The 25,707-nt window shown below is 50.8% G+C and overlaps 15 protein-coding genes across 15 annotated transcripts; 7 read left to right on the top strand and 8 right to left on the bottom strand.

Moving 5' to 3' along the window:
- Positions 1 to 24: 24 nt before the first annotated feature.
- On the top strand, positions 25 to 1,158 carry AIM22 (putative lipoate--protein ligase; the record flags this gene model as incomplete). The annotated part of the gene is made up of 1 exon (XM_076686154.1): positions 25 to 1,158. One exon carries the CDS (start codon positions 25 to 27, stop codon positions 1,156 to 1,158), a length of 1,134 nt encoding a protein of 377 aa, XP_076539667.1.
- Positions 1,159 to 1,312: 154 nt separating this feature from the next.
- On the bottom strand, positions 1,313 to 2,212 carry EFM2 (S-adenosylmethionine-dependent methyltransferase; the record flags this gene model as incomplete). Its single annotated transcript, XM_076686153.1, has 1 exon — positions 1,313 to 2,212. The coding sequence occupies one exon, from the start codon at positions 2,210 to 2,212 to the stop codon at positions 1,313 to 1,315; it is 900 nt and encodes a 299-aa protein (XP_076539666.1).
- Positions 2,213 to 2,502: 290 nt separating this feature from the next.
- YAT1 (choline/carnitine O-acyltransferase) lies at positions 2,503 to 4,776 on the bottom strand (the record flags this gene model as incomplete). The annotated part of the gene is made up of 1 exon (XM_076686152.1): positions 2,503 to 4,776. One exon carries the CDS (start codon positions 4,774 to 4,776, stop codon positions 2,503 to 2,505), a length of 2,274 nt encoding a protein of 757 aa, XP_076539665.1.
- Positions 4,777 to 6,199: 1,423 nt separating this feature from the next.
- On the bottom strand, positions 6,200 to 6,532 carry TRVA0_033S01486 (uncharacterized protein; the record flags this gene model as incomplete). The annotated part of the gene is made up of 1 exon (XM_076686151.1): positions 6,200 to 6,532. One exon carries the CDS (start codon positions 6,530 to 6,532, stop codon positions 6,200 to 6,202), a length of 333 nt encoding a protein of 110 aa, XP_076539664.1.
- A 521-nt stretch (positions 6,533 to 7,053) lies between these two features.
- Positions 7,054 to 7,869, bottom strand: TRVA0_033S01464 (uncharacterized protein; the record flags this gene model as incomplete). Its single annotated transcript, XM_076686150.1, has 1 exon — positions 7,054 to 7,869. One exon carries the CDS (start codon positions 7,867 to 7,869, stop codon positions 7,054 to 7,056), a length of 816 nt encoding a protein of 271 aa, XP_076539663.1.
- A 934-nt stretch (positions 7,870 to 8,803) lies between these two features.
- RPS5 (40S ribosomal protein uS7 RPS5) lies at positions 8,804 to 9,442 on the top strand (the record flags this gene model as incomplete). Its single annotated transcript, XM_076686149.1, has 1 exon — positions 8,804 to 9,442. One exon carries the CDS (start codon positions 8,804 to 8,806, stop codon positions 9,440 to 9,442), a length of 639 nt encoding a protein of 212 aa, XP_076539662.1.
- A 280-nt stretch (positions 9,443 to 9,722) lies between these two features.
- On the bottom strand, positions 9,723 to 10,111 carry SBH2 (Arf family guanine nucleotide exchange factor SBH2; the record flags this gene model as incomplete). The annotated part of the gene is made up of 3 exons (XM_076686148.1): positions 9,723 to 9,960; positions 10,012 to 10,058; positions 10,109 to 10,111. The coding sequence occupies 3 exons, from the start codon at positions 10,109 to 10,111 to the stop codon at positions 9,723 to 9,725; spliced, it is 288 nt and encodes a 95-aa protein (XP_076539661.1).
- A 676-nt stretch (positions 10,112 to 10,787) lies between these two features.
- On the bottom strand, positions 10,788 to 11,500 carry TRVA0_033S01398 (DUF4112 domain-containing protein; the record flags this gene model as incomplete). Its single annotated transcript, XM_076686147.1, has 2 exons — positions 10,788 to 11,329; positions 11,383 to 11,500. 2 exons carry the CDS (start codon positions 11,498 to 11,500, stop codon positions 10,788 to 10,790), a joined length of 660 nt encoding a protein of 219 aa, XP_076539660.1.
- Positions 11,501 to 11,913: 413 nt separating this feature from the next.
- Positions 11,914 to 13,248, bottom strand: NOB1 (rRNA-binding endoribonuclease; the record flags this gene model as incomplete). The annotated part of the gene is made up of 1 exon (XM_076686146.1): positions 11,914 to 13,248. One exon carries the CDS (start codon positions 13,246 to 13,248, stop codon positions 11,914 to 11,916), a length of 1,335 nt encoding a protein of 444 aa, XP_076539659.1.
- Positions 13,249 to 13,434: 186 nt separating this feature from the next.
- Positions 13,435 to 14,679, top strand: SGT1 (co-chaperone SGT1; the record flags this gene model as incomplete). Its single annotated transcript, XM_076686145.1, has 2 exons — positions 13,435 to 13,676; positions 13,737 to 14,679. 2 exons carry the CDS (start codon positions 13,435 to 13,437, stop codon positions 14,677 to 14,679), a joined length of 1,185 nt encoding a protein of 394 aa, XP_076539658.1.
- A 117-nt stretch (positions 14,680 to 14,796) lies between these two features.
- On the bottom strand, positions 14,797 to 15,693 carry PRP18 (mRNA splicing protein PRP18; the record flags this gene model as incomplete). Its single annotated transcript, XM_076686144.1, has 1 exon — positions 14,797 to 15,693. The coding sequence occupies one exon, from the start codon at positions 15,691 to 15,693 to the stop codon at positions 14,797 to 14,799; it is 897 nt and encodes a 298-aa protein (XP_076539657.1).
- A 167-nt stretch (positions 15,694 to 15,860) lies between these two features.
- On the top strand, positions 15,861 to 16,964 carry TFG2 (transcription factor IIF subunit TFG2; the record flags this gene model as incomplete). The annotated part of the gene is made up of 1 exon (XM_076686143.1): positions 15,861 to 16,964. One exon carries the CDS (start codon positions 15,861 to 15,863, stop codon positions 16,962 to 16,964), a length of 1,104 nt encoding a protein of 367 aa, XP_076539656.1.
- A 1,038-nt stretch (positions 16,965 to 18,002) lies between these two features.
- On the top strand, positions 18,003 to 18,959 carry TRVA0_033S01288 (uncharacterized protein; the record flags this gene model as incomplete). The annotated part of the gene is made up of 1 exon (XM_076686142.1): positions 18,003 to 18,959. The coding sequence occupies one exon, from the start codon at positions 18,003 to 18,005 to the stop codon at positions 18,957 to 18,959; it is 957 nt and encodes a 318-aa protein (XP_076539655.1).
- Positions 18,960 to 20,351: 1,392 nt separating this feature from the next.
- Positions 20,352 to 21,953, top strand: TRVA0_033S01266 (uncharacterized protein; the record flags this gene model as incomplete). Its single annotated transcript, XM_076686141.1, has 1 exon — positions 20,352 to 21,953. The coding sequence occupies one exon, from the start codon at positions 20,352 to 20,354 to the stop codon at positions 21,951 to 21,953; it is 1,602 nt and encodes a 533-aa protein (XP_076539654.1).
- Positions 21,954 to 22,915: 962 nt separating this feature from the next.
- On the top strand, positions 22,916 to 24,255 carry ACT1 (actin; the record flags this gene model as incomplete). The annotated part of the gene is made up of 2 exons (XM_076686140.1): positions 22,916 to 22,922; positions 23,135 to 24,255. The coding sequence occupies 2 exons, from the start codon at positions 22,916 to 22,918 to the stop codon at positions 24,253 to 24,255; spliced, it is 1,128 nt and encodes a 375-aa protein (XP_076539653.1).
- Between the last annotated feature and the right edge of the window lie 1,452 nt (positions 24,256 to 25,707).

The following is a 25,707-nucleotide window of genomic DNA, read 5'->3' as shown; positions in this document are numbered from 1 at the left end:
TTCGCTCTCAAAGTTATACCACAAATGGGCCCCGGGGGGATAAATTTGCCTGAGCTGTGCAAAACTAACCGGCTCTTCAGATCGGGCTTTAGAAACCCCTTTCTCAACCTCAGTCTCGAGACCTATCTGTTCAAAAACCTGCCCGCAAATGGGCGCCGCTTGCTGCTCTACACTAACGAGCCCTGCGTGGTCATAGGCCGTAACCAGAACCCTTGGCGCGAGTGCAATGTGCCTCTGCTCCAGTCGCTGAGTGTTCCACTCGTTCGGCGGCGTTCTGGTGGCGGAACAGTCGTTCACGACACGGGGAACGTGAACTTCTCGGTTATGATGCCTAGAGCCGAGTTCGCTCGGGACACCCATGCACAAATGATCGTAGACCAGTTGAACAAGCTCCCGCCTGTCTCTCAGAAGGTCGTGCCAACTGCCTTCACTGGCGGTGCTGCTGATGCTGCACTTCCGTTCAGCACAGACGGATCGTATTCGCCAATCCCCGGCGGGGCATCTACGGACGGATCGGAGGGAATCCTAGTTCAGGCACCTGGCCCCCAGGTCAAGCTCAAGGTAAACGAGCGATACGACATTGTGACCGATCCGGACAACAAAAAAGTGTCTGGCTCTGCTTTCAAAATTGAGCGGGAAAAGGCGTACCACCACGGAACTATGCTGCTCAATGCTAAACTGGATGTGCTATCCGCGCTCCTCCATAGAGATGTTCATCGAATGGGGACAGTTCATGGCCGTGGTGTGGAAAGCGTAAAGTCTCCCGTGTGCAACATTGGCTGCGATAGCGACGTGTTCATGCGCGAAGTTATTGACGGCTTCAAAACCATGTACGATATCGATGAACCGGTTATTGAGGTTTGCGAGGACGATCTCCCTCAGGAGATAATTGATGAAGCAGTTCACATGCAGACGTGGCAGTGGGCGTTCGCTCAAACGCCGGACTTCGAGCATACGCTCATCCACCCAGAATATGATTTTAGCGTCACTTTCAAAGTCTCAAAGGGCGTCGTGACAGATGTTCTCGGCAGTGACCTGTTTAAAAAGGCAATTAGCTCAAAGTATAGAGGGATTGATTTAGCAGAAGCAATTCCAGAGCATGAAAATTGGCTGAAGTATGCTATAGATGGGGCATATGATAGGCCTGTGACGATTTGACGAATGATGTAGATATATATACAGATGTAAATAACGACCATTTTGTTAAATGTTCTTGTAAATCATTGCCTTTTTCAATTACTCTTGAAATATACTGCATGATATTGTCTATCAGTTAAATTGTCTTTAAATTATTGGTCAATAAATATGTTAGTTATACTCTCCAGATGCTTCTCTCAAAGCCCATATCCCCAAACTCCTCCTCTCCATGCTCAACCTCAAATTCAACTCTCTTAAAACCCAGCTTTTGCATCTTGTCGTAGAACATTTGCCTCACGTCTTCAAACTTTCTTCGTTGTGGAAGCTGAACCACGGCCCTTGCGTCCTCCTCCTCCTTGTTCAGAAACCGGTCAACCATGTTGCAGACCATCGCCGGGTGCTCTTCCGAATAAAGCGGATCAGCCACCAGAATTGTCGTGAACTTGCGAGCATGCGCAGGATCAAACTCATCAGGGTTGAGCCAGTCCAGGGTTTCGACCTCAACCTGCTCGCTCATCTCGTTAAGCTCAACATTCTTCCTCATGTTCTTCACTATGGCCGGCAAATCGGTGACACATATTTGTGCCCCTAGTTTGCCGGCCACGATGCCCACTAGCCCAGTGCCTGCTCCAAGCTCTAGTACCGGGCCCTGTCGCACCATGTGGGGATTTGCAATAAGCTTCTTGGCCAGAACTAAGGAAGAGCCCCAGGTCTTGAACCCAAGACTGTCTTCGGTGAGGGCTGGCTCAATAAGCTCGATGCACCCTTCGAGCCCCGGCACCTCCATTTCTCTCGTCTGGGTTGGAGCAGCGCTACGCCCGCACCGCTCGGCCATCCGCGTGCTTGCGAGAGCCCAAATCTGCTCCTTATCGGCCTCGTCGACAATCCACTCCAGCGGAGAGCCTACTAAAGAGGTCAGCCAGGTGAAAAACCCGCTCAATCCGCCGTATATCTCACCTGGCTCCCGAGAACCAAAGTTCTTCGTCTTCTTGGGGGCCAACGACGACAGGACCTGGATGAGGTCCTGGGCGCTCGGCTTGGAAGTCAAATGGGGCAAATCAAGAACGTGAAGCATTGCAACCACCACAGGTAGCACTAGTCAGGTTGGAGACCCCCTGGTATTAATTTTTTTTTTCAGATTTAATACCAATCCCGTACAACCCTAACCCTCGAGATCACCGTTTGCCGATTAATGCCGATCGATCCATCGAATCAGCCGCACGTATGTCAACACGCACCATCTCACTCAATTTAACTTCAGATCAACCAAGTATACATCAGATCTACAAGTATACAAGTTCAGAGAAGAGATCACAAAGGGATGGACTATAGTAGTTTATTTTGGTTGTTCTACAATACAAATCGTTAGTACTCGGCCAGTCTTAGTTTCCTGCCAATTTCCTTGACCGATGGGCGGTTGTGGTGGTGCCGCCTGCTGGAGTCGCTCGGAACTGGGCTAGAAGCTCGAGAGCGGTACTCAAAGTCGCCGACATCGAAGTAGCCGTAACCTCCCAGTAGGTAGGACTGCTCCTGCTCTGACTGTCGCGCTTTGGTGGCGGGCAGGTCCTGGACAACGACCGTTCGGCCAAAGTGCGAAGAGGTGGCAGACGTTGACGGGGTCGTGGAGTAAGAGTCATAAATCTTGGTGGGACACCACAGCTTGTCCGTGCTCTTAATGGACTTGTGCAGGTTCTTGACCTCTACAAAGTAGGACCGCAGAGTGTCGAGGAATCGGGTCGTCTGGCGGTGCTTGGAGGAAGCGCAGATAGTAATCGAGTCGTCCTTGATGATGTAGCCTATGCCGTAACCCTCTGGTGAGACGGGGCCGAACCCGAATAGCTTGAGGGATGGGTTGCCGCAGTTACTCGTCGAAATAATGACGTTGCTGAGCTTGTCCCACCCGCCATCTGCGTAAATGGGCGGAATGTTCATGAGCGGGTCCTCGCAGTTGGAGCTAGTGTTTGAGCCCGTTGAGGTTCGTCGGTAGTTGGTCTCTCCCGAAGAAGTGGAGGAAGTGTCGTCCATCATAAGCTCGTTCTGCTCGACATATCGCTTCCAGATGCAGAAGAGCGCATAGAGGTGCCTGTCCTGGCCCATACCTTGAGAGCATGCTGCGGTCGTCTTGCTATGCTTCTGGCAGGCGCGTTTGAGGTACTCGAGCTTCTGAGCAGCTGGGGCGTCCTCACAGAACTTGCGGACAAATGCGACAGACTCCTGCGAGACGGAGCGGATCGACTCGGTTCGCCCGTGGAGGAACCGCTTGGTCATGGCGGGCTCGTAGGTGCACTCGACACGGCCGTATAGCGAGTAGTAGGCGGCCTGGAACGCCATCTGCACAAACGCGTCAGGCGAGAAGCCCATCTGCTTGATGGTGTTCATGCCGTAGTTATGGAACTCGAGCGCCTGAAAATCGTTCTGCTCAATGAGATCGGCCAGACGAGTCTCGGCGAACCGCATCGCCAGTGATAGCTCCGGAGTGCTGACAAACTCGAGCTTTCGCGGCGTAATGCTGACGTTGCCAAAGGACGCCGGGTCTCGCTTGGCCGGATCCGGCGACTGGGTGGCCCACAGGCTCGGCGACTGGCCATTGATGCTCTTGGCGAACCGCAGGATAGTGTCAGTGTAAATGTCAGACACAAACCGCAGCACGGTGTGGCCGTCTACGCCGGTGTGCTCAAAGTTGATACCGGCCCTTGCATTCTTCGTGACGATAATCTGCAGCTTGTCGTACCACCGATTGGTGCAGGTGCCGACCTGGACACCCTTCTCGACTCGCGACAGGCCGCAAAGCATGTTGCGCGACAAGTCGGAAAGCGACTCTGGCGACTCGTTGTCGAGACACACTACAAACAGCGCCCAATCGATCTTCTTGAGGCACTCCAGGTTCGTCGACTCCTCTTCCGTCTCCGAGTTCATCATGTCGTCTCTGATCTGCGCCCAAATGCGGCGGTTTTCTGTCGTAAGCACGCCGACGGCACCCTTGCATGCCTCGGTGATGGGCGTTCGCTGGGCGTCCTCAATGATGCTCTGGAAGTTCAATGCAATGTCGTGCTCCGACATGATAAGGTCATTGTTATCATCGAGCACGTCGAACCAGTAGAACTGCGACCGGCAGATGACGACAATGTGCTTGGAGGCATTGTAGCTCTGCATGACACAGCCGGTACTAGTCGGAATGCGGGCACTGCCAAACAGGCGCGAGTACTGGTACATGCACAGAGAGGAGTCCTTGAAGGTGTCTGCAGGCAGCTCTTCTCTCCTGAGGGCTCTAATGAACCGCAGAGAGGACATAGTCAGAGTCGCCGCCCGGCTCACCTGGGTTGTTGGGTACGGCGTAGAGTCGTCCTCGAGCAGGAAGAATGGATTGAGGTTCAGCACGACGGGGTTGTCGTAATTAAGGTACGAATCATACCAGAACTGTTCGATGTAAGAGGACTTGGACGATGCATACTCGATAAGCTTCTCCTGGAGCTGGGGGCCCGGACCCTGGAGGAACTTTCGGACCGCCTCCTCCGTCTGGGCGTGGTCCCGTGCCGACTGGAGCGGCTTCAGCACCTCGAGGTATCGTTCGCACGACTTCTCAAGCTCTGGAATGGGGAGCTTCTGCAGCTTGTCCTGGTTTGCAAATGTAATTCCCATTGTTGGGTTCGAAAGAGTAAGCTGATAAACAGCGGGGAGGGGGGCTCCACTGGTCTTTATACGATGGACAGCCACCATGCTTTATCGGACAAATCCTTATGCCCGAGCGATGTACAGTGGGGGACTATCTAATCGAACCCCAGATTTTTGTTTCGCGGATGAATGGCAAGTTGAGACCGGTCGGTGTTAGGTAGGCTCCACCGCGCTGCACGTGAAATATAGTTGGTTCAGCCGTACGTCCCGTCCCTCCCACAGGCTGGTGGTATACTGTGACGTTCGACACGGGGTCAGCCCCTTTCGACGGAAGGAAAACCCTGGCTCCTGTAGTGGTCTTGTCGTTTGTTATCGCCTGCTAGGTTATTAACGCATGCGTAGTTATTCTAGCCCTCGTAGCGGCTAATGGGGAATCCGGAATTACTCTGTGGTCCGTGGGGCTTTCCAGTTTGTAATGCATGCCGCTGGGTGAACGGAGCACCGGAACAAGGCTGCCGGCGTGGTGTACCCGGGGAACCTCAGTCATTTCGGCGATGGCCTTTGCTAAGTGGCCAGTAAAGAGCTCTTGGAATACGTCAGATGGGGGTCCTTACTCATTCCCCAGATTACGGCCCACCCGGCAGGGTATATCAAATTCTCTGGAGGCCCTTAGTTTCAGATGCACAAGCGCATCCATGCATTATTCAGCGGATAGATGATTCCGAAGAGTAAGTACCGGTAACCGGTAGGTTGAACTGTAATAGTTGGTGGAAGTTGTATCCGTGGAAGCCGTGATAGAATTATCCAGCCCTTAATGCAATATATCAGTGTGGGACTATGTGAATGATTGTTAATTATCTGTATTAATTGCGACGTTTCCATAATTCAATTGACCAAATATTCAATGGGAGAACACTTAATCAATTATCAATGACCACCCTGTATTACCGGTGTGATTCAATTATCAATACCATGATATATCCAATGATCATCTGTATTATGATTCAATGGATGGATAATTGATAAATAATCACACCGTGGTACCTTAAAGGAGGGAATGGCCAATTCCTTAAATCTAACCTTACTAGAAGGGCATTTTGGTGCAACTTAGGTAAAATGACTACCTAACCGAACGGAATTATGGCAATTCTTTGCCGCATATTATCAGCCCATTTGAGTGGAGCCCCTTACATATACTGTGCTACAGTACTGCCAGAAGGTATTCCAGGACCATATCTAAGCACTATGTTACCTCCTAATGTACCACTCCATTTTTACCTAGGTAGCACCAAAATGCCCTCCTAGTACGGTTAGGTCGCTGCGCGAGCCACTCCAAAACGAAGGTGAGACTGCGTAGGAGGTAAGCACCATGAAAAGTAATAATAAATACATGTATATTTCGTGATACAGTGTAGTTCAATTACATATATTTAGCATACCACTGTTGGCCTTAGCCCCGGCCGCCCTGTCGATGCACGTCCTGGTCCTTCGACGGCTCAGGTGCCTTCTGCTTGACCTTCTCAAACTTCTCCTCGGCCTTCTCAAAATTCTTCTCGAAGGTCTTCTTGGTGGCGTCAGCTGCCCTCTTCGTGGCCTCCTGTGCCTTCTCGCCGAGCTCAATGCCTTTGAGTGCGGCTTCTCCAGCTGCCTCGTTGGCCGCTTTAGCCGCCTTCTTGACGGGTTTGGGCGTGTGAATGTGGAGCTGTGCGGCTGAAGTAGTCGAAAACGCGGCACATCGCACTGCTACAGTGGCCTGGGTTCGAAGTACGGTTGATCTCAGCATTTTTTTATTCTTCTTCTTCAAATAGTAGTTACAATTGATAAGCTCCTGCCCAGGAACTCGCCTTTTATATACGCTACAAAGGAGTAAGTCTTGTTCATCGCAACTGTCTCTGCGTCGGTCCTGTCAGCTCATAATTGCCCGTCATTCCCAGCAAAGCGCCTTGTAGTGGAATAGGGTAACTTGCTTGCCATGCACGGTGATGCTAGCAGGGCGTGGAGCAACCGTAAGAAGCGACCATTGAAACACCGTCCCCGATCACCAACACATGTCTAGCAACCATTTACCCCACGACATTATTCGAGGGCTAGCCCTCAAGCTCCCGTAGCACCGCTTCGCGGTGGGGTACAATTAAAATAACTTGGTTCAATTAAACTTAGTGGAGTTTCTCCGCGGAGCGGAGCCAATTACTACTACTGCCAGCAATTGTATTTCGAGGGCCAGCCCTCGAGCTCCCGTAGCACCGCTTCGCGGTGGGTTGAATCAAATTAGTTAGAGGCGCATGCGAGCGCAACTCTGCGAGATTACTCGCCCTTGAACACGGGCTTCCGCTTGGCGGCAAATGCGTCGAGAGCTTCGAATTTGTCTTTGGAGTTGACCACAGCGCGGTACCCGACGTCGACCCAGTCGTGCGTGCCGCCCTTGACGGCCTCCTTGCCGGCCTCAATGGCCAATGGCCCGCCGCCACATATCTGCTCGGCAAACTCAACGGCCAGTTGGTTGGCGTCGGCGCCGACGCGGTTAACGAGCCCAAACGTCAATGCCTCCTGTGCGCCAACTCGTCGCCCCGTGAGAATCATATCCAGAGCCCGGGAGTGCCCAATGAGCTTGGGGAGCCGGTGAGTGCCGCCGGCGCCGGGGATAATGGCCAGTCGTGACTCGGTGAGCCCGACTACTGCCTTTTCGGACATGACTCGGAAGTCGGTGGAGAGGGCCAATTCCAGCCCGCCGCCGAAAGCAGAGCCCTGGAGAACGGAGATGGTAGGGATCCTCAGCGATTCAATGAGGTCGAGTGTGCCATTGAGCGTGTGCAGGAACTTCTTGGTGTCATGGTCCGTGAAGGTCTTTCGCTCCTTGAGGTCTGCTCCGGCGCAAAACACATCGGCGCTTGAGGAAGTAATCAGCAGCGCCCGGGTACGGTCGGTGTCGGGATGCTTAGTGATAAGCTTCATCACATACTCGTTCAATTCATTGACGAGCTGTCGCGACATGGCGTTCTTGGCCTCGGGCCGGTTGAACTCGAGAATGGCCAGGTGCCCGAAGCCGAGCTCCTTCTTGGAGAGGTTAATGGTCGAAAACGCCCGCACTCGTGGGATTGAGCTTCTAATTACCTTGAACATGCTTATTTGGCGGTTTATTTCTTATTTTCGGGCTATTGGGCTGTGATGGCACTATATACCAGTTGCAAAATGTGGGGTTGGAGGTCGTCCTCCGTGCCCTTGCCGATGCATCATCATCCCGGCGTACGATAGCGGTACTGTACTTCGGTGCATCTATCGCCAGCTAGCTAGTTGTCACTGTTCTATTGGGTAATTATCTCCAGGCCATGCTTTAGAAATTTCATTTGGCCGTAATCATATCAGTGAACAGCATATCTATTGTTTAAGTGAGATACCGTAATTACATCCATCGGGAATATCTCTCGCCCAAGCTGTCAGGTAACTACTCTAGTACACGGTAACGGGTAATGACAGTAATCTGGTAACCAGGCACTACAATAAAACGTGGATATATGTATTATGATTTGGAAAAAAAAAGCTAATAGATGTGGTGTCTGCATGGATAGACGCTTAAAAGTAGTACTTAGGTAGTGGCATCTACTGTGGGCTACAGTACTTTCAAAGCGCCCTATAATGAAGATATGCCCCCTTTAATAGCAGCTTGAAGTCCTCCGCGGAGCCTCCGAAGCTATGGCACTTTAGGGACTGGCCCCCAAGTGAATGGTGTAGTACATATTACCCCTGAGTTATACCGATAAGAGCCGCGTGCGGCGCTTTAGGGCTACTGCCATTATAAAGAAAAAGCAGTCACGGGATAGGGGTGAGTTGGGAAAAACAAGTGGGAGCGTGCGCAGGCGCCAAATATGTAAATGGTTAAGTTAAGTTAGGTTATTTTGGCCCGCGGAACAGGCACCTCCCAATGCACGCACAAGCTGAGTTGGTTGTGAGGTTGGGTGCGTAGTGAGCCAGCGCCGGTCCCAATTTTGTAAAAAATTGAAAAAGATTCACCACACATCAAATCTTTCGACAATCCATTAAAAGACACGACTCCAAGATGGCTGAAGTTGAACAACCACAGGTCCCAGACACTTTCACCAAGCTGCCAGCTGATGTCGTTAACGGCGCTGGCCAGGTCCGACTTTTCAACAAGTGGTCTTTCGACGACGTTGAGGTCAAGGACATTTCTTTGACTGACTACATTCAGATCCGACAGCCAGTCTACCTCTCCCACTCCGCTGGCCGATATGCTGCCAAGCGATTCCGAAAGGCCCAGTGCCCAATCGTTGAGCGACTGACCAACTCTCTGATGTACAACGGCCGAAACAACGGTAAGAAGCTCAAGGCTGTCCGAATTTTGCAGCACGCTCTTGAGATCATCCACTTGCTCACCGAGCAGAACCCAATCCAGGTTCTCGTTGACGCTATTGTCAACACTGGTGCCCGAGAAGACTCTACCCGAATCGGCTCCTCTGGTACCGTCCGACGACAAGCCGTCGATGTGTCCCCACTGCGACGAGTCAACCAGGCCATCGCCCTCCTCACCATTGGTGCTCGAGAGGCCTCTTTCCGAAACATCAAGACCATTGCTGAGTGCCTCGCCGAGGAGCTCATCAACGCCGCCAAGGGTTCCTCCAACTCCTACGCCATTAAGAAGAAGGACGAGCTTGAGCGAGTCGCCAAGTCCAACCGATAAACTGTGTCTATTTAATGGTAATGCTATGTACTGTAAAAAACTAAAACGTCTCTTCTTAATGTCTCAACGTGATGTACTTGTAGTACAGTACAAATTCGCTTTGGCGTAGCGCTGTAAGGCTGCCATTTTCCACCTCCGCTTTTAGAGTCGGGATGTGATGTACGCAACAACAACCCTCGATGTACGCCTTACTGAGGATGACATTGAGACTTCATTATACAGAGGATAGTATCAGCGGTTCGAAAATAGACAGAATACGAATAACATTAAATACATAGGTCTACTGGTTGGACACAAAGAATTTGTTAGAGATCTTGGCGAGAACATGCAAAGCCACCACGGAGAAGATGAATCCCAGTGCCATAACCATCACAACGATTGGATCCACCCGCAGGCCGGACGCCTCGTCGGTGTACAGCTTGAGCATAGTGCTGGAGGAGCCGCCGGCGCCGGCAGATCGCGTCGACGCCGGTCGCTCATTGGCCTTCTCTGCCTGTCGCTCCTGATTTGCCCGTCGTCTATCAATTTTGGTCAGTGGGTCCCCGCTAATAACGCATCAAACAACTTACCGGAGAGCAGATTTTGGACCACCTGGAACTGGAGTAGCGTTGTTGGACTATACCCTGTCAGATTATGTCACTTGCCTCAATTAATACAGATACCTACCATTTTCGTGAATAAATTAAGGAGTGAGTAGTACTACAAGAGGGGGGAGGTGGTTGTTCAAACTTGCTTCGTGGCAGCACTTCCTCCCAACACGCCGCGCCGTCGACCCATCATGTACGTACATCTACTGTACTTCTTCTACGCCCAGGGGACTGATCCCCTATTACTACGTTCTGGAGCTGTCGTCCATTCAAGGGCCAGCTCTCAGCTCCGGTAGCTCCGTTGCGCGGAGGAGTGTTAAATTTGCTACATTTAGTAAGGTGCAATAAAAATGTTTGACATTCAATTTATTCGACTGCTATCCAGCGCCCTGTAACAGGTGTGGTAACACGGGACTTAAACGCTGTAGCAGGGTTGTAACGGAAGTTGGGAACAGTTGTTGGGAGTTTGTTACAGCCTGTTCCAGGGTGAGGCTGGTACAGTGGTTTCGATGGCCCTCTGTGGGTACTAAAATCCTCCGCGAAGCGGAGCTACAGCGATTTGGGAGACTGGTCCCCCCAAGTGCCCATATCTGGGGTACGTTCAAGGGCTAGCCTTCGAGCTCCGCTTCGCGGAGGCCTTCTAAGATATCGCAATTCGTTGATCCGTTAATATAATAATGTACAGTAGTCAGGTTGACTGTGCTACCAGTAGTAGAAGTCCTTTCGAATCCCAGGATTATCTACGCGACATTGGTAGGCTATAGCACGCCGACCTCCATCTGAGCTGCCTGGCCCGGTCTACCTTTCTTGGCAACTCGCGCTTCTGGGGCAATGTTCAAGTGGTGATTGTTGTCCAATCTCTGGAAGGGCCCTAGCTCATTCTTATAGTCCTCCGCCCGCCTTCGCAGGTAGGTGTCCAGCAGCGCCGCATTCCGCGTGGAGCTCGCGTTCATCCAGCAAAAGATGGCCCCGAGGATGGGGACGAGACTGATGAGAAAGTCAAACGTGATCTGGGCAGACATCTTGGCATGCATTTTGGCAGGGATCCGTAGGTCCTCAGCAATAGTCACAATCCGGCCGTGGAGTACATACATCCACAGAGGGCCCACTACGGGGATGAGTGAAACCAGCGGTGCTATCCCCAGGCCAATGTCCATCCAGTACCATCCAAACAGACACCGGTCGTGTGTCCATGCCTTCTTATTGATGCGGAGCCACAGCTGGGTCTCCCGCTCGGTGAGCCCCTCCGGAGGCTGGCGCCGCACTGTCTCCCCATCTGGGGTTTTCTCATGGTACGGATCTATCGGAATCGCCGGTTAGATCGCTGTTATGTCTTCCTTTGAACTTGCTTACCTTTGTTGTGGAAATGCTCCCCGGCGTATTCGCCCCACAGGTCCATGGCCACATTGTAGCCAGGCAGATTCTCGATGGCTTCCATGTCGTTGTTCAACAACGCCAGAGCTGCCGACATCTTGCCCGCTTTTGGTGATGGCTCTAGTTGGGAATGTTGCTATCGTCAAACGACCAGCAACATTCGACTGAACGGCTGTGCGATCCGCCCCGCAGCCGTGCTCCATTGCTACCTGCTAGAGTTGTGACTTCGAGGACCAGTCCTTGAGCTGTCGTAGCAGCACGATCGAGCTCGAAGAGTGCAAACAGCTCGTTCCGCATAGGGCCCAGACTGAGCCACGATAATCAATAGGCTCATATCGACCCTGTAGGCAAAATTGAAAAGTCAACTTATCAAGCTATTTTCGCATAGCTGAGCCCCACGAGGTGGGGACTACACTAGGTAGAATTGGGTATTCGAGGGCCAGCCCTCGAGCTCCCATGGCTCCGCTTCGCGGAGGTTTAGTAGGAATCGCGCAATTGGTTATTACAGAATTACTTTCGCGGCTTTCGTGCAGTATTAACGTATCGTCCACGTCCAACCCGGACGCCCGTATGACGCGTAGCATCTCGCTTGTAGCCAGAGATGGCGAACGGCGACATGACCGACTCGGCAGAGCCGGTGCCGATCCACTCGTCCAGCAGCTTCTCGTTATGCTTTCGCTTCCACTGGTCGTCCTTGACGGCCTTCTGGTACTCCTTCTGGTCCTCTCGCAGCAGAACAGGGTTCTGCTCGTGCCGTTGTCGCCGGGCGTTCTTGCTCTGCGGCGTTGGCAGGGAGTATCGGTCGCCTCGGTGCGACCACTGCATGTTTTTCTTGAGGTGCACCTGGATCTTGCCCGTGTCGGTCACCGACACGGTGCATCTCATGAGAGTATCGAGACCACACTTGGGGCAGAATTGCAACGGTCGCCCATCTCGCGGAAGCGGGCACAGCTTGAAGCAGGCGTGGCACCGCAGCATGTAGTTCTTGATCTTTTTGATGCTCTTACCGTTGGTTGGGTTGACGAGATTCAGGCCCATCTGCAGCGCAACGTTCTGCATAGCGAAATCACCCGTCGACATGGCGGCCTTGATTTTCTTGACCACTTCCTTCTCGGTGCGGTCACCTTCCTCCTTCTCAATGGTCTCCTCGAGGTTCTCATTGGTGATCCACCCGTCAGTGTCGTCCTCGTCGTGCTCAATGACCTCGACGGTGATTTCACCATGCTCCTCCGTCTTAGACTCCTGCTTGGGCTCCTGCTTTGGCTCCTTCTTGGGGCTCTTTTTGGTATTCTTCTTCTTGTTGTATTTGTTCTTCTTCTTGTTAGTAACAACGCTCCATTCGTCTTCCCCGTTGGCCGGCTCGTCCTTCAATTCCTCTAATGCTTCCTCCTTTACGGGTTCCGTTGGTTCTTCCTTCACTGGATCGGCCTCTGGCTCCTCCTTTACTGGTTCATCCTGGGCTGAGGCTGGCTCATTCTTTAGCGCACCGAGCCTTCCGTTGATAACCTTCTGCCCTGGTACCCGCTTAAGCCGCCAGTCACCGCCGTTGAGTTCACACTCGACCTCGTACGCCAGGGCGAGGATCTGCATATCCGTCGAAGAAAGTACGGGATAGTCACCAGTCTTTTTGGAAAACTCGCTCACGACCCGCACACTCTCGGGCTTGGGCTGTCTGATAACGAGCCGATCGCCCCACAGCAGCAGATTCTGCCGAGCCTTCTCATCTCTAATCTCGGCATGCACTGACGGCGTGGTAAAAAATTTGTCCGCCAGCCCGTGGATGTCGCCAAAAGTCTGCGTAAGAAGCGGCCCCGAATCAAGGACCAAACTGTTGATATTCGCCATTATACTATATCAGATGCTTCTAGAAGGTTTGAAATTTTTCAATCTCTGCAACTTGATAGCAATCTTTTTATTTTTCGTTTTGATCCGGCCGCGCGAGATATAATAATACAGGCAGACCCCATCCAAAACCCCACCGATTACGAAGGTGTCAAATAACCTCCCTTTAAAGCAACACTTACAAGCAATATGAGCTATCTCCAGAAGGCCGAGACGGCGCTTTCAAAGGAACAGTTCGAAGAGGCTCTGGGCTTTGCGTCCAAGGCTCTGGGAGACAACCCATCGAGCTACCGCGCCTATTTGGTGACGGCCAAGGCTGCACAGAGGCTTAAGCGGTACGATGGGGCTCTCGTGGCTGGGGACAATGCCGCGGCCCTGGCGAATCAAAGCGGCCGGCGAGAGGCCATTGGCGATGCGCAAATGCGCCGAGCGTAAGTTTTTTTTTGCCTAGCACAGGGCATGGCCAAAAAAAAGTGCTAATAACAGAATAGGGCTGCACTGTTTATGCTTAAGCGGTTCAAGGATGCTGAAGCTGCGCTGGACTACTCAGCACGATTTGGGTTTAACGAGCGGTCAATTGAGCTGTGGCGTGCCAAGGTCAAAGCCGCCCTGGACAGTGGCGCTGAGGATACATCCACCGGCATTGAGGAGTTTCCTACCTTCAAGACTGAGGAGGCCCCGAAACCAAAGATTGAGGAGCTGGACGACGAGGACGAGGACGAGGATGTCAAGTCGGCGGTTGCCGAGAAGGAACAGCACCAGCGTGAGCTGAAGAAGGCACAAGCCAAGAAGGATGTTTACGACGCAAACAATGTCCGATCCGACTGGTACCAGAGTAGCTCTTCCATCGATGCATCGCTGTTCCTCAAGAACGCACCCAAGGAACAGACCACTGTTAAGTTCACGGCTACCAGTGCCGTGGTCAAGACTAAGCAGCCGTCTGACGGGTCTGACTTTGAATACACGCTCGGACCCTTGCATATGGCGATTGACCCCGCCGCGAGCTCGTTCCGCATTTTTGGCACTAAAATCGAGCTGACTCTGGTCAAAGCTGAGCCTGGATCCAAGTGGGAGAAGCTGACGGATAATGAGACTAAGAAACCCGAGGCCTCGCTAGAGACCATTCGTGAAGCCCTCAATGACCCCGATAAGCCGCGCGAGGAGCCAAAGCTGCCAGGGTTCTTTGGCAACAAGAACTGGGAGAAGCTGGCCGAGGCCGAACTCGAAAAACAGGGCAAGGAGGAGGAGGACGGCGACCCAAACGCCTTCTTCAAGCAGTTGTATGCTAATGCCGACGAGGATACTCGACGGGCCATGATGAAGAGTTATGTCGAGAGCAATGGCACTGCTTTGAGCACTGACTGGAACGAGGTGAAGAAGGCCAAGGTCAAGACCGATCCGCCAACCGGAATGGAGGCCAAGTACTACCACTAATTAGCTGTTTGTAGCCAAAAGAAAAATAATGCGCCATCGCTATCCTTTCCCCACTTCTTTTCCTTTAGTGGACGTTCTTTATGCCTTCCTTTCCTTTTGTAGGCGCTTTTTAGGAGGCTAATGGGTTTCGAGAAAGGTGACTAGTCGTTTGAGCGACTGCAACCAATTCTTGGTCTTTTCATCCTTCATAATGTTGGCCTTATTTGGGTTATTCTCGCCCGAGATCTTCTGCAGAGCCGACCGAGCATGGATACCGACGCCAATAACACCGATTGGCCAGGCTGCATTGCCAATTGACAGCTTCATGTAGGTATTTTTCGCCTCCTCGTACTCTCCCTTCTGCATGTGGATCATTAGCGTCGCAAGCGACGGGAACATTTCTTCCTTGGGCAGATTATCATCTCTTAACAACTGCAGTAGCGGCTCCAGGAACTTTTTCGACTTCTTGTAAACTTTTATCTGGTCTCTGGCCTCCTTCTGAGACTCATCAATGCCCTCTTCATCATATTCTTCTTCATTGTCTGCAATTTCCGGAAGGCTCTCTCTCCAAATCTTCAACAGGTACTGAATGTACGCCCTTATCTGGAGCTTGACTTTGGCCGGGTCATTCCGCACATTCATGGGGACAATTGTGAAGTCTGAACACTCGAGTTCCGCCTTGACGTCAGCTTGGCGCTTGATCTCTCGCTCGATCTTGCGTTCTGTGCGCTTGAGGCGGCTGAACCGATCCACGTCCGTCTCTCCGAAGAAGGTAATTGGCTCCCCCAGCTTCCTCAGCATTGTAATGACTTCTTCACAGGACATATTCATGCCCACAGACTTGGCCCGCTCGGCCTCCTTCTTGAGCCGTTCGCGTTCCAAACGCTTCTCCTTCTTGAGCGCTCGTTCTTGCGCCCGGAAGGAGACATCGTCGAGCTTGCGTTTATTTGATCCACCAGATCCATACGCTTCATCTCGGTTCGCCTCCTGCTTCTTCTTGGCGATTTCACCCTTGAGAATGGCACTAAAATCCATCTTAAAACTGCAACTGTCGTAACTATCCGAGAGAAGGAGATCTCGAGAGAGCTCGGCGAAATAAGAAGGGGTGTTTTGCGCGCGGTTGGGAAGGAAGACAAGTGATATTACCTCCCCCATCACCGATTACGACCCATTCATTAGTATCTACTTTGAACTGATTAATCATGGCGACAAAGGAGTCACCTGGGTTCGAAGACGACGTGTCTCTCTCGCCATCTTCGCCAAAGCCTGTGAGCAACGGCACTGAGGACGACGAGTACGAGGACTCGCTGGATCTCGATCTCAAGGGCATTGACTCCAAAGTCTGGCTGGTGCGGATGCCACGGTTCCTCATGGAGAAGTGGAAGGACATTGACGGCGTGGGCGGCAAGGAGCTGGGCAAGGTGCGGATCAGGAACCCGCCGGCTAACGAGGCCGGCCCGCAGGACTCGTGGAAGGTTAAGCTTGTGCTCAACGACACGCCCGAGAACCAGGGCCTGCCCCACGAGTACGACGTGAATCTGACAAAAAGGGTTGTAGACAACACATATGTGTTCACAGAGAAGGATTTGCCCAAGTTTAAAAAACAGCGGACCAATAACTATCCGGCAGTCAGCCGCGGTGAATCAAGCCAGGCGAATGGCGCGGGCGGGCCTCATAAAGACGACCCTAACTACATCCCGTTTGTGCGGACCATTCCCAAGAAGACTGCTATTGTGGGCACTGTATGCCATGAGTGCAGCGTGCAGCCAGATCGGAAAGATCCCAACTACCGTAACATCATTTCGCAGCGTAAGGCTGTGTTTGAGACTGTCCAGCCCAAGAGCCGAGTCACTTTCCTCGATAACATTCCGGGAGTCAACACTCCCTCGATTGGTGGATCCCTCAGAGGCAATAGCTCCATGTTCCTGCGGGCCCAGAAGCGGGATGCGCGGTCTGGAGACGGCAAGGCGACGCGAATTCCCAAGAACGAGCTGTTGGATCTCTTGTTCAAGCTGTTTGAGGAGTACGACTATTGGAGCATGAAGGGTCTGCGTGAGCGGACGCGCCAGCCGGAATCGTATCTCAAGGAGGTGCTAGAGACCATGGCAACACTGATCAAGAAGGGTCCTTACGCAATGAAGTACACCCTGCGCCCGGAATTCAAGCAGATGAAAGGTATGGCTGGGTCTCTTTCCGAGTACATGGATAAAGGCGAGGGAAGCAATGACAAGCAGACCACTGAGGAGGCCGAGAAAAAACCTGATGATGACGAAGAAGACGAGGAAATGGAGGTTGTCGAGCTGTAATGGAATATGGTGTGTAAATGAAATACTATTATGCCTGGTGCATGTGCAACATCTTAATCTACGGCCTCTTCCAACTCTTCACTGTTCTCTCGCTTTCTGTTTCCATCGTTTTTACCTTGCAGTTTCATTCTCATTTCCACTACCAGTCGGTAGTACATTGGTTTGGGTTGTTAATAATATTTTTTGTCAGCCGCTCGACAGGCGGCGCGGTGATCTGTAGGTCTCCGACTTGCTGAGATCCGGACTAAACCTTCAGCATGTTGGAGATTTGAGTTGACCAGCGATATTATATGCGTGGATAAAATTGTAAAGTAAGGGAGTATGCCTCTGCCGCGAGTCTTGGACATGCTGGCGAAGCTGCGATGATGTAGTGGTATGATTGAGTAGAAAGTAAGGAGAGAAAGTGAAATTTGTATACGCACTGCCATTACCGAAATCTGAGTATACCGCTTGTAGAAACCTCCCGCATTGGCTACGAAAAATCTCGGTGAAAAAAAAAGAGGGGAGGGAAAGAGGGGCCATCGTTTAGAGATGTCTGGTTCACACAGGCATATGTGGTGGTGTGTGAAAGGAAGTCCTTTATGCGAGGCAGAATGGCTCTGGGGAAGAACGGCGGATGCCCAAGCTTACGCAATTGAGTTAAGAAAAGCTGGTTAGGCTTAGAAACAGAGCGAGAAAGTTGAAATCGAAGAACTCAGCGTTCAGCGGGTGGGGGCCCCCCAAAGTCAGTCGGTAGCACAGTAATTGTTTTTCGAGTACAGCAGATATTATTACTATGATTGATATGAATAGTACGTCATACATCAGAGCAGGGGTGATTCCAGTTATTCAACTTAAAAACCAGAGGCAGAAGAAAATATAATGAATTGCACAATGGTTTGCCAGGGTCACAGGGCTAGGATTTCTCTGCTATATGTAGGTACTTTATAACGGGACATTTAATATACAGAATATACAGCACCATACGATATATAAACTCACTCAATTCCCTGGTCATTTACATGTGTATACCTATGGAACCGAAAAGATTTAGCACCAATGCCTCGCCTCTCAAAGAAGGTTGCGCTACATACAGATCCACGTTTCCAGGACATTGTCAAGCGGACGTTTTACGTCAACCCTCCGTTCTACTATATCCCCTCTGGCAAGAGGAATGTCTACTGCGCTCCTCACTGCAAGGCCCGGTCCGCACAGAAAATCAAACAAATTGTAGATTCCGGTGCCGATGCTGAGGCATTGGGCTATGAGCGGTGCCAAAGATGCAGAAACCCTCCGCCGGAAATAAAATTGCTCATGGCCCTACATTATATCCAGCAGCATCCCGAAGACAACCTCAAGAATATAACTGCTGCTGTCGGGTGGTCGAGGGCCCACGGCCACCGCTACATCCGTCATTTGACCCTAAAAACACCGAAGCAGCTCTGTACTATGACCAAAAGCGGAGTTGACATCGTATCATATTATACTAGTTTGTCCAATAAACCAGACATGGTCAGGCATCTCAACGACCAATTGCATGAACTGGGGACCGGAAGGGATGTCTCAATTGCGCAGGATGCAGTAGTATCTTATAAGAGACAAACATCGCATTCGCCTAGCAGTAGTACTAATACTGCAGATAATATCGAGGAAATTGATTCAATAGCCGTTTACCAAGGCGATGATTGGGTAACTGCTAACATTGCAAGTCCGGTAACTCCTAGTGTAACTCCAACAGAAGTAACATCGTGCTATATATTGCACGACAAGCTGACCGCAAATTGCAGCAGCAATGATGACATGATCTCTCAAGGTATGGAGGTCACGTTCACCAACATATGCAGCAACTATGTCCAACCGACAACAAGAGATACGTTTCCGGCTTCCATTCACTGGCCGATGGATGACTTTACTGCTGACGAATTCAATCACTATTATACGGGCGCTGCTGGGCTTATAGAATGTGATGCATTTATGCCGCCTGATTCTACAGCGCAGAAAATAGTGTCTCTGTAGTTTGGTCCTGGAATGGTACTTCGCGTTAAAAAATTTTGGTTACTACTCGTTGGTACTGTTAAAAATATGCAAACAAATTTTAATTGATAATTTTTTCAGTTTTTGAAACTGCAAGCGATTATTGCACCTATAGGTACAATAATACAGGTAATTAATGCAGTTTTGATATTACGGGTTGGCCATTCTATCATTCTAATGAGCAAATACAAAGTCAACTCAAACTATTATGTTAAAAGATATATATAAAGTCTGTCGATTGCATTTTATCGTTGCCCAACTTCAATAGCTTAGTTAGTCAGTTAGCAAGCAGTTTTGTTGACACTCACTATTTTCATGGAATTCGAATAATTATTCGTTTGTGTAATTGATAACAGCCTACAAATCCGTATAAATTGAGCTTTATATATTTAATCATAATTTAAGCCAATTCGATCAATCAACTGTTGGTCTGTTAAGTACCAGAGATTAAACTACCGGCGCGGTAGGTTGCATCTAAACCCGGTATATGAATCCAGTACACCAGTACAGTATGTAATGTACCATACTGTAGTCCATTTAAAACAATTTTCGTACGAAGCAAGCTCTCTCTCACACTGCTGTTTTACATTTCGATAGGAGTTATCTCAAGACACAGTGCAGGTATTTTTGTTGTGGTGTTTATCACGACTAGCCGCATGTCATGCGGCTCAGCATTGGTGCAATGACCACCAGTACACATATTCTGGCTATTTACCTCTTCACGTTCCATATGTAGTAATAAGCACAACCAATTACGCTACACCCGAGTGACTGCGATGAAAGTATCGGAATGACGCGCCCAATCTATACTGCTGCAGTATTATGCCCTGTAGTACTGATACGAGCTCCAATATGCACCACTTATCGCGAACCGTGGTGTCTCTGATAGAGCAAGGGGGGCACATGTAATGCATGGGCCACTTAACTAGACGAATAAGAGGCGGGGGTTAACTTAACAGTCCCAATGCGATATATCTTCCGTTATCGACATATGGCAGCAGAGATAACATGGACGGTTAGGCAGGAAGAGGGTGTCCCGACGAACATCCGAGTAACCCGTAGCAATACATCCATCAATTGCTGTACAGTCTCTCCCGTCTCCGGCTTCTCCGGCGGGATCTCGATGCCGTTGCAGCGGTAAGATAGGAGATCCATTGCAGTGCCCCAGCCCCACGTGACTTTTTGTGGGGATAGTGATTGATGTCAACATTGCCATTTCCCCCCTTCTCGGAACTATATAATTGCAGGGAGAATCCCTGCATCCGCCAGTTGGCATTTTATTTATAGTCTCACTCAAGTCACTGAATAGTTTAGTATCTGTTTGTAAACGGTATTAGTATAACAAAGGGTAGATAGGGATCGCGAACGTAGAATATGTCACAAGAGATTCTTGAGGCAATTCATAAGCTTTCGCTGAACCAGCAGGCGTTGACGCGGATGGTTGAGGAGAGACTCGGCAAAGTGGACCAGTTTGATGCGGAGCTCAAGAAGCTGCAGAAAGTCACGGATCAGCTTGCAGCCGTCGCAGCCGAGAGCAGGAACACGACTCCTCCGCGGAGCCCGTTGCTGCGCGCCGAGAGCAGCTCGCTCTCTCCAGCCGTGGCCTCTCCAGCCATGAAGTCGATTGGCGTGGCACTTTCAGAGAACCAGTCTCAGGTACGACTCGACGACGAGGCGGCGGCAACTTCGGGGCGTAAGGGCTCGCCCAGTGCCATTGCGCCCCGGGGGCAGTCGAAGTGGGGCAACCGCGTCATTTTGACCACGTACCCTGGCCAGAGTGGTATTGACCCGATCCCGCTCCATTGGGGCGCAGGAGATGCCCAGCATCGGGGCCCAATTGTCGCTTCGCGAGTCGGGTCACTCATCAAGCGAAGAAACGCCATTGGGGCGCACTCCGGCTCGTACAGTATATACCACGCACTGGCTGTGGCCATCAACGACCTGCCCGTTGACCACAAACCCGATTACACCAACGCCGAACCTCCCGTGGTTATCGGCCCGCACAAGCAATGGGGCGACCCAGAGAAGATTGTCTCGATGGACCCGTACGGCCACCTTGCACCCTGGATCTTCCCAGGGGTCGACGCACGTCCGACCATAGCCGTGACGAAGGCGCACATGCAGCTGGCAGAGTTGCGGGATCTTGTCGCAACTGGCAAGATCCCCGTCGATGGCAAGATTGTGCTCAACGAAAACGGCGATCTCGCGGTAACCAAGGTCGCTGTGGAGCCGGTGTGGTACCTACCCGGGGTTGCCAAGCGATTCGGCATTGACGAGGCGACGCTGCGGCGTGCTCTGTTCGAGGACACTGGCGGATCGTACCCGGAGCTCATCACGCGAAGCGACATCAAGGTGTTTCTGCCACCCATTGGCGGCCTGACGGCGTACATATTTGGCGACCCAGCCAAGGTCTCGGACCCGGCATCCAAGCTGGCGCTGCGGATACACGACGAGTGCAATGGCAGCGATGTGTTTGGCAGCGATATCTGCACTTGCCGGCCGTATCTCATCTTTGGCATTGAGGAAGCGGTCAAGCAGGCCCAGCAGGGCGGCAGCGGCGTTGTCATCTACTTCCGCAAGGAAGGGCGTGCCCTGGGCGAGGTCACCAAGTACCTCGTCTACAATGCGCGGAAGCGCGGCGGCGATACGGCAGCCATGTACTTCAAGCGCACCGAGAACATCGCCGGCGTCAAGGACATGCGGTTCCAGGTACTTATGCCGGACATCCTGCATTTCCTGGGCATCACAAAGATCGACCGCATGCTGTCCATGTCAAACATGAAGCATGATGCTATTGTCGAGCAGGGGATCCCCATTCTCGAGCGGGTTCCCATCCCCGACGACTTGATCCCTCCGGATTCGCGGGTCGAAATCGATGCCAAAATCCACAGCGGGTACTTTACCACGGGTGCGGTTCTCACTTCCGAGGAGCTGGCCGATGTCAAGGGCCGAGACTGGGAAGACATTGACCACTAACAGGGGGGGTACTGGGTACTCGCAACCATTCCATTCCTGAATGCTCACATTTGAATAGCGTCAATTATATCCTCGACCGTTTTAGATCTGAATAGCTTCAATTACACCCTCAACCGCTTTTAATTACATCCCCGATCGCTTTCCAAGCGGATCAATTACTCCCTCAACCGCTTTACATCTGAATAGCTCCAATTACTGCCTCAACCGCTTTACATCTGTAGAGCTTCAATTACATCCATGACCGCTTTAGGTCTAGACCGCTTCAATTATATCCTCGGCCTGCTTTGGATTTGAATAACTTCAATTACACCCTCGACCCGCTTTACATTTGAACAGCATCAATTGTTAGACATGTGATCAATTGTTGTAGATGTGAACACCTTAACAGTTACCGGTACGTACCTAGATCTGGACCGCTTCAATTACTACCACTGTAGATGTGAATTGTTAGCGACCCAACCTGGCGGGCTGAACAGCTATACGAACAGACTATAATGTTATTCAATCTGCCTACTCTCTCTCTCTCTCTACTTCAGAACTGTCTACCACCTAGTCACGAGCCTACAAGAACACCTTGGAACACGATAGAATCCGCTCCCCCGTGTTTCAATTGTAAGATCTGACCAGCTGAGCCGGGCTGAGCAACAATACACGAATGGCCAAATATTCCGCCTATTCTCTACGTTATACGGTAGTGTAAACTACTTCTCTACGGGCTACACAGTAGAGGACCCCCTGTGTGGTGGTGCGCGGGAGGGTGGCTGCAACCGAAAAATCAGGGAGGCGCGGGTGGTGGTGAAACCGGCCAGCACACCACCCAGCAGTGCCTCCTCTTTTTTCCCTCCTTTCCTTCTTTTTCCTTCTTTCTCCCTTTCCCACCCCACCCCGTTCACCCAACTTGTGAATATATATATATATTCAGCTCCCCCCCGAGAAAAAGACTTGTATAACAGACTAACACAATGGAAGGTAAGTGATAATTGAATTGCTAGACACTGCTTTGAATTGTCGATTTGGCCCGTGTGGCCCGGTTTCCGCGTTTTGTTGGGGGGCGGCCCCCGCCGGAGACTGGGGCAGAGTCCGGGAAGGGCCACGGTGGCAAAGAGGTTTGGCGGCATGAACGCGGTGAAGCGAGTGAAAAATTGGCAGAAAAAGAATCGAGACTAACAAAATTGTAATAGACGAAGTTGCTGCCCTCGTTATTGATAACGGTTCCGGTATGTGCAAGGCCGGTTTCGCCGGTGACGATGCGCCACGAGCCGTGTTCCCATCGATTGTCGGCCGAGCGCGACACCCGGGCATGATGGTCGGCATGAACCAGAAGGACTCGTACGTCGGTGACGAGGCCCAGTCCAAGCGAGGTATCCTGACGCTCAAGTACCCAATTGAGCACGGTATTGTGACCAACTGGGACGACATGGAGAAGATCTGGCACCACACTTTCTACAACGAGCTGCGAGTCGCTCCAGAGGAGCACCCAGTCTTGTTGACCGAGGCTCCAGTCAACCCAAAGTCTAACCGAGAGAAGATGACCCAGATCATTTTCGAGACGTTCAACGCGCCAGCCTTCTACGTTTCTATCCAGGCCGTGCTTTCGCTGTACGCCTCTGGTCGAACCACTGGTATTGTGCTCGACTCTGGTGACGGTGTTACCCACGTTGTTCCAATCTACGCTGGTTTCTCTCTGCCACACGCCATCAAGCGAATTGACTTGGCCGGCCGAGATCTTACTGACAACCTCATGAAGCTCCTTACCGAGCGAGGCTACTCCTTCACCACCACCGCCGAGCGAGAAATCGTGCGAGAGATCAAGGAGAAGCTCTGTTACGTTGCTCTCGACTTTGAGCAGGAGCTGCAGACTGCTGCCCAGTCTTCTGCCCTCGAGAAGTCTTACGAGCTTCCAGATGGTCAGGTCATCACCATTGGAAACGAGCGATTCCGAGCTCCAGAGGCCCTCTTCCACCCATCTGTCCTTGGCCTCGAGTCCCCAGGTATCCACGAGACCACCTTCAACTCGATCATCAAGTGCGACATCGACGTGCGAAAGGACCTTTACGGCAACATTGTCATGTCTGGTGGTACCACCATGTACCCGGGTATCGCCGAGCGAATGCAGAAGGAGATGACTGCTCTTGCTCCAACCTCGATGAAGGTCAAGATCATTGCTCCACCAGAGCGAAAGTACTCTGTCTGGATTGGTGGTTCCATTTTGGCCTCTCTTGGTACCTTCCAGCAGATGTGGATCTCCAAGCAGGAGTACGACGAGTCTGGTCCATCCATTGTCCACCGAAAGTGCTTCTAAGCAATGTCACTCACAAAATCCTCCTGCTTTATACTCTCTCTATATATATATTATGGTTGTACGTCTAGGCAAAAGTATTTGTCAACTTGATCAGCTTCTCACATGCTTAAATGGATTGAAGAGGTACAGTACTGTCGTTTTCTAGTACATGTACATAAAATGGATCAAATGAATCGAACACGTGTATTGTAATTCAGGGGTGACGTTGTGATGGTGTGCTCAACCGACATGATTTCCCGACACATCGGTGACGTTGCATTTCAGTTCTTCCGTCTCCGTCAAATTGGAGCGGATTATATCTACCCCAGACTTCGGCATATCATCAATGGCCATATTTACAGTATTTTAGTGGTTAATCGATTTGTGGATATTACATATACAACTGGTTATGCTGGGTGGCATTATCGAGTACAGCATACCACGAGAAACATGGTAAAGAGGCAGTAGCTACGGTACTGCAGACTACGGTATGTTATACAACAGGTCCTCAGCCTTTTTTTAATAGAGTTGACATCAAAAACGCCTAAAAATGACATTGAAGACGCATACAGAGAAGGAACGTCCAATGATGTAATGCTGTAAGGGCCATTTAATTACTTCTCGACCCCGTCTACCTTTAATGGATATTGTTATGTTATATTACCAGGTAGAAACCTCATGTACTTCGATTAGTCCCTAGGCAAAGGACTTCAATCAAGATTATTATTATTATTATTTAATTACCCCTTGGTACTCATATTACAAATAACCGGTACGCCAGAGATCAATAATGAGCATACCAACCACACTCCACTTATAAGTTATAGGTATCTCATTTCCATAGAATGGCAAAGACGGTCAGATTATATTAAAAAAAGCCAGTATTCATCGTTATACGTACGCAGTATCATTTGTAGTGGCAGTATTTAAATTTGTAGTGGTACCGGTAATTTGGCTACAACTATTCAAGCTACGGTACGGTGGGTGACACATCTCCCGTAACGTATAGCCGGAGATCCACAAATCAATTACCGTATAAGCACAACATAGATGAATCTAATAAATTGATGAAAACCAAATTCAGATATTCACTGCTCAATGAAGACAAATCAATTAGCGAATTGGAGAGCAATTGGTCGGCTGAGCCGCTCATCAGAATTGTAGCGGCCCATTAAAATTAATAATATAAATAATAAGAAATACCAGAAGAAGAGCAACCGGGCAACGACTTCAACAAAACAAAGTTAGGCGTATGGCAGAGTTAAACGCGTGTGGGCACGAGGGGGATTGTTTGGTCGCTGAGAAAACGGCAGGACGCAACGTGAAGCCGCCCGGCAGCGATGGTTGGGACCAAACTTTCTCCTCCAACCCACACACGCGCATTCGAAATACCCAAAATAGACGGCCAAACAAACGGGGGATTAAGAGAGAGAGAGAATCTGTACTTCAAACATCTTTCGTTAATTTGAACAT

This window comes from Trichomonascus vanleenenianus (assembly GCF_965637985.1).
Source record: "Trichomonascus vanleenenianus strain CLIB 3782 genome assembly, contig: TRVA0_033S, whole genome shotgun sequence".
Taxonomy (NCBI): Eukaryota; Fungi; Ascomycota; class Dipodascomycetes; order Dipodascales; family Trichomonascaceae; genus Blastobotrys; species Blastobotrys vanleenenianus.
This window is presented reverse-complemented; position numbering and strand designations above follow the sequence as displayed.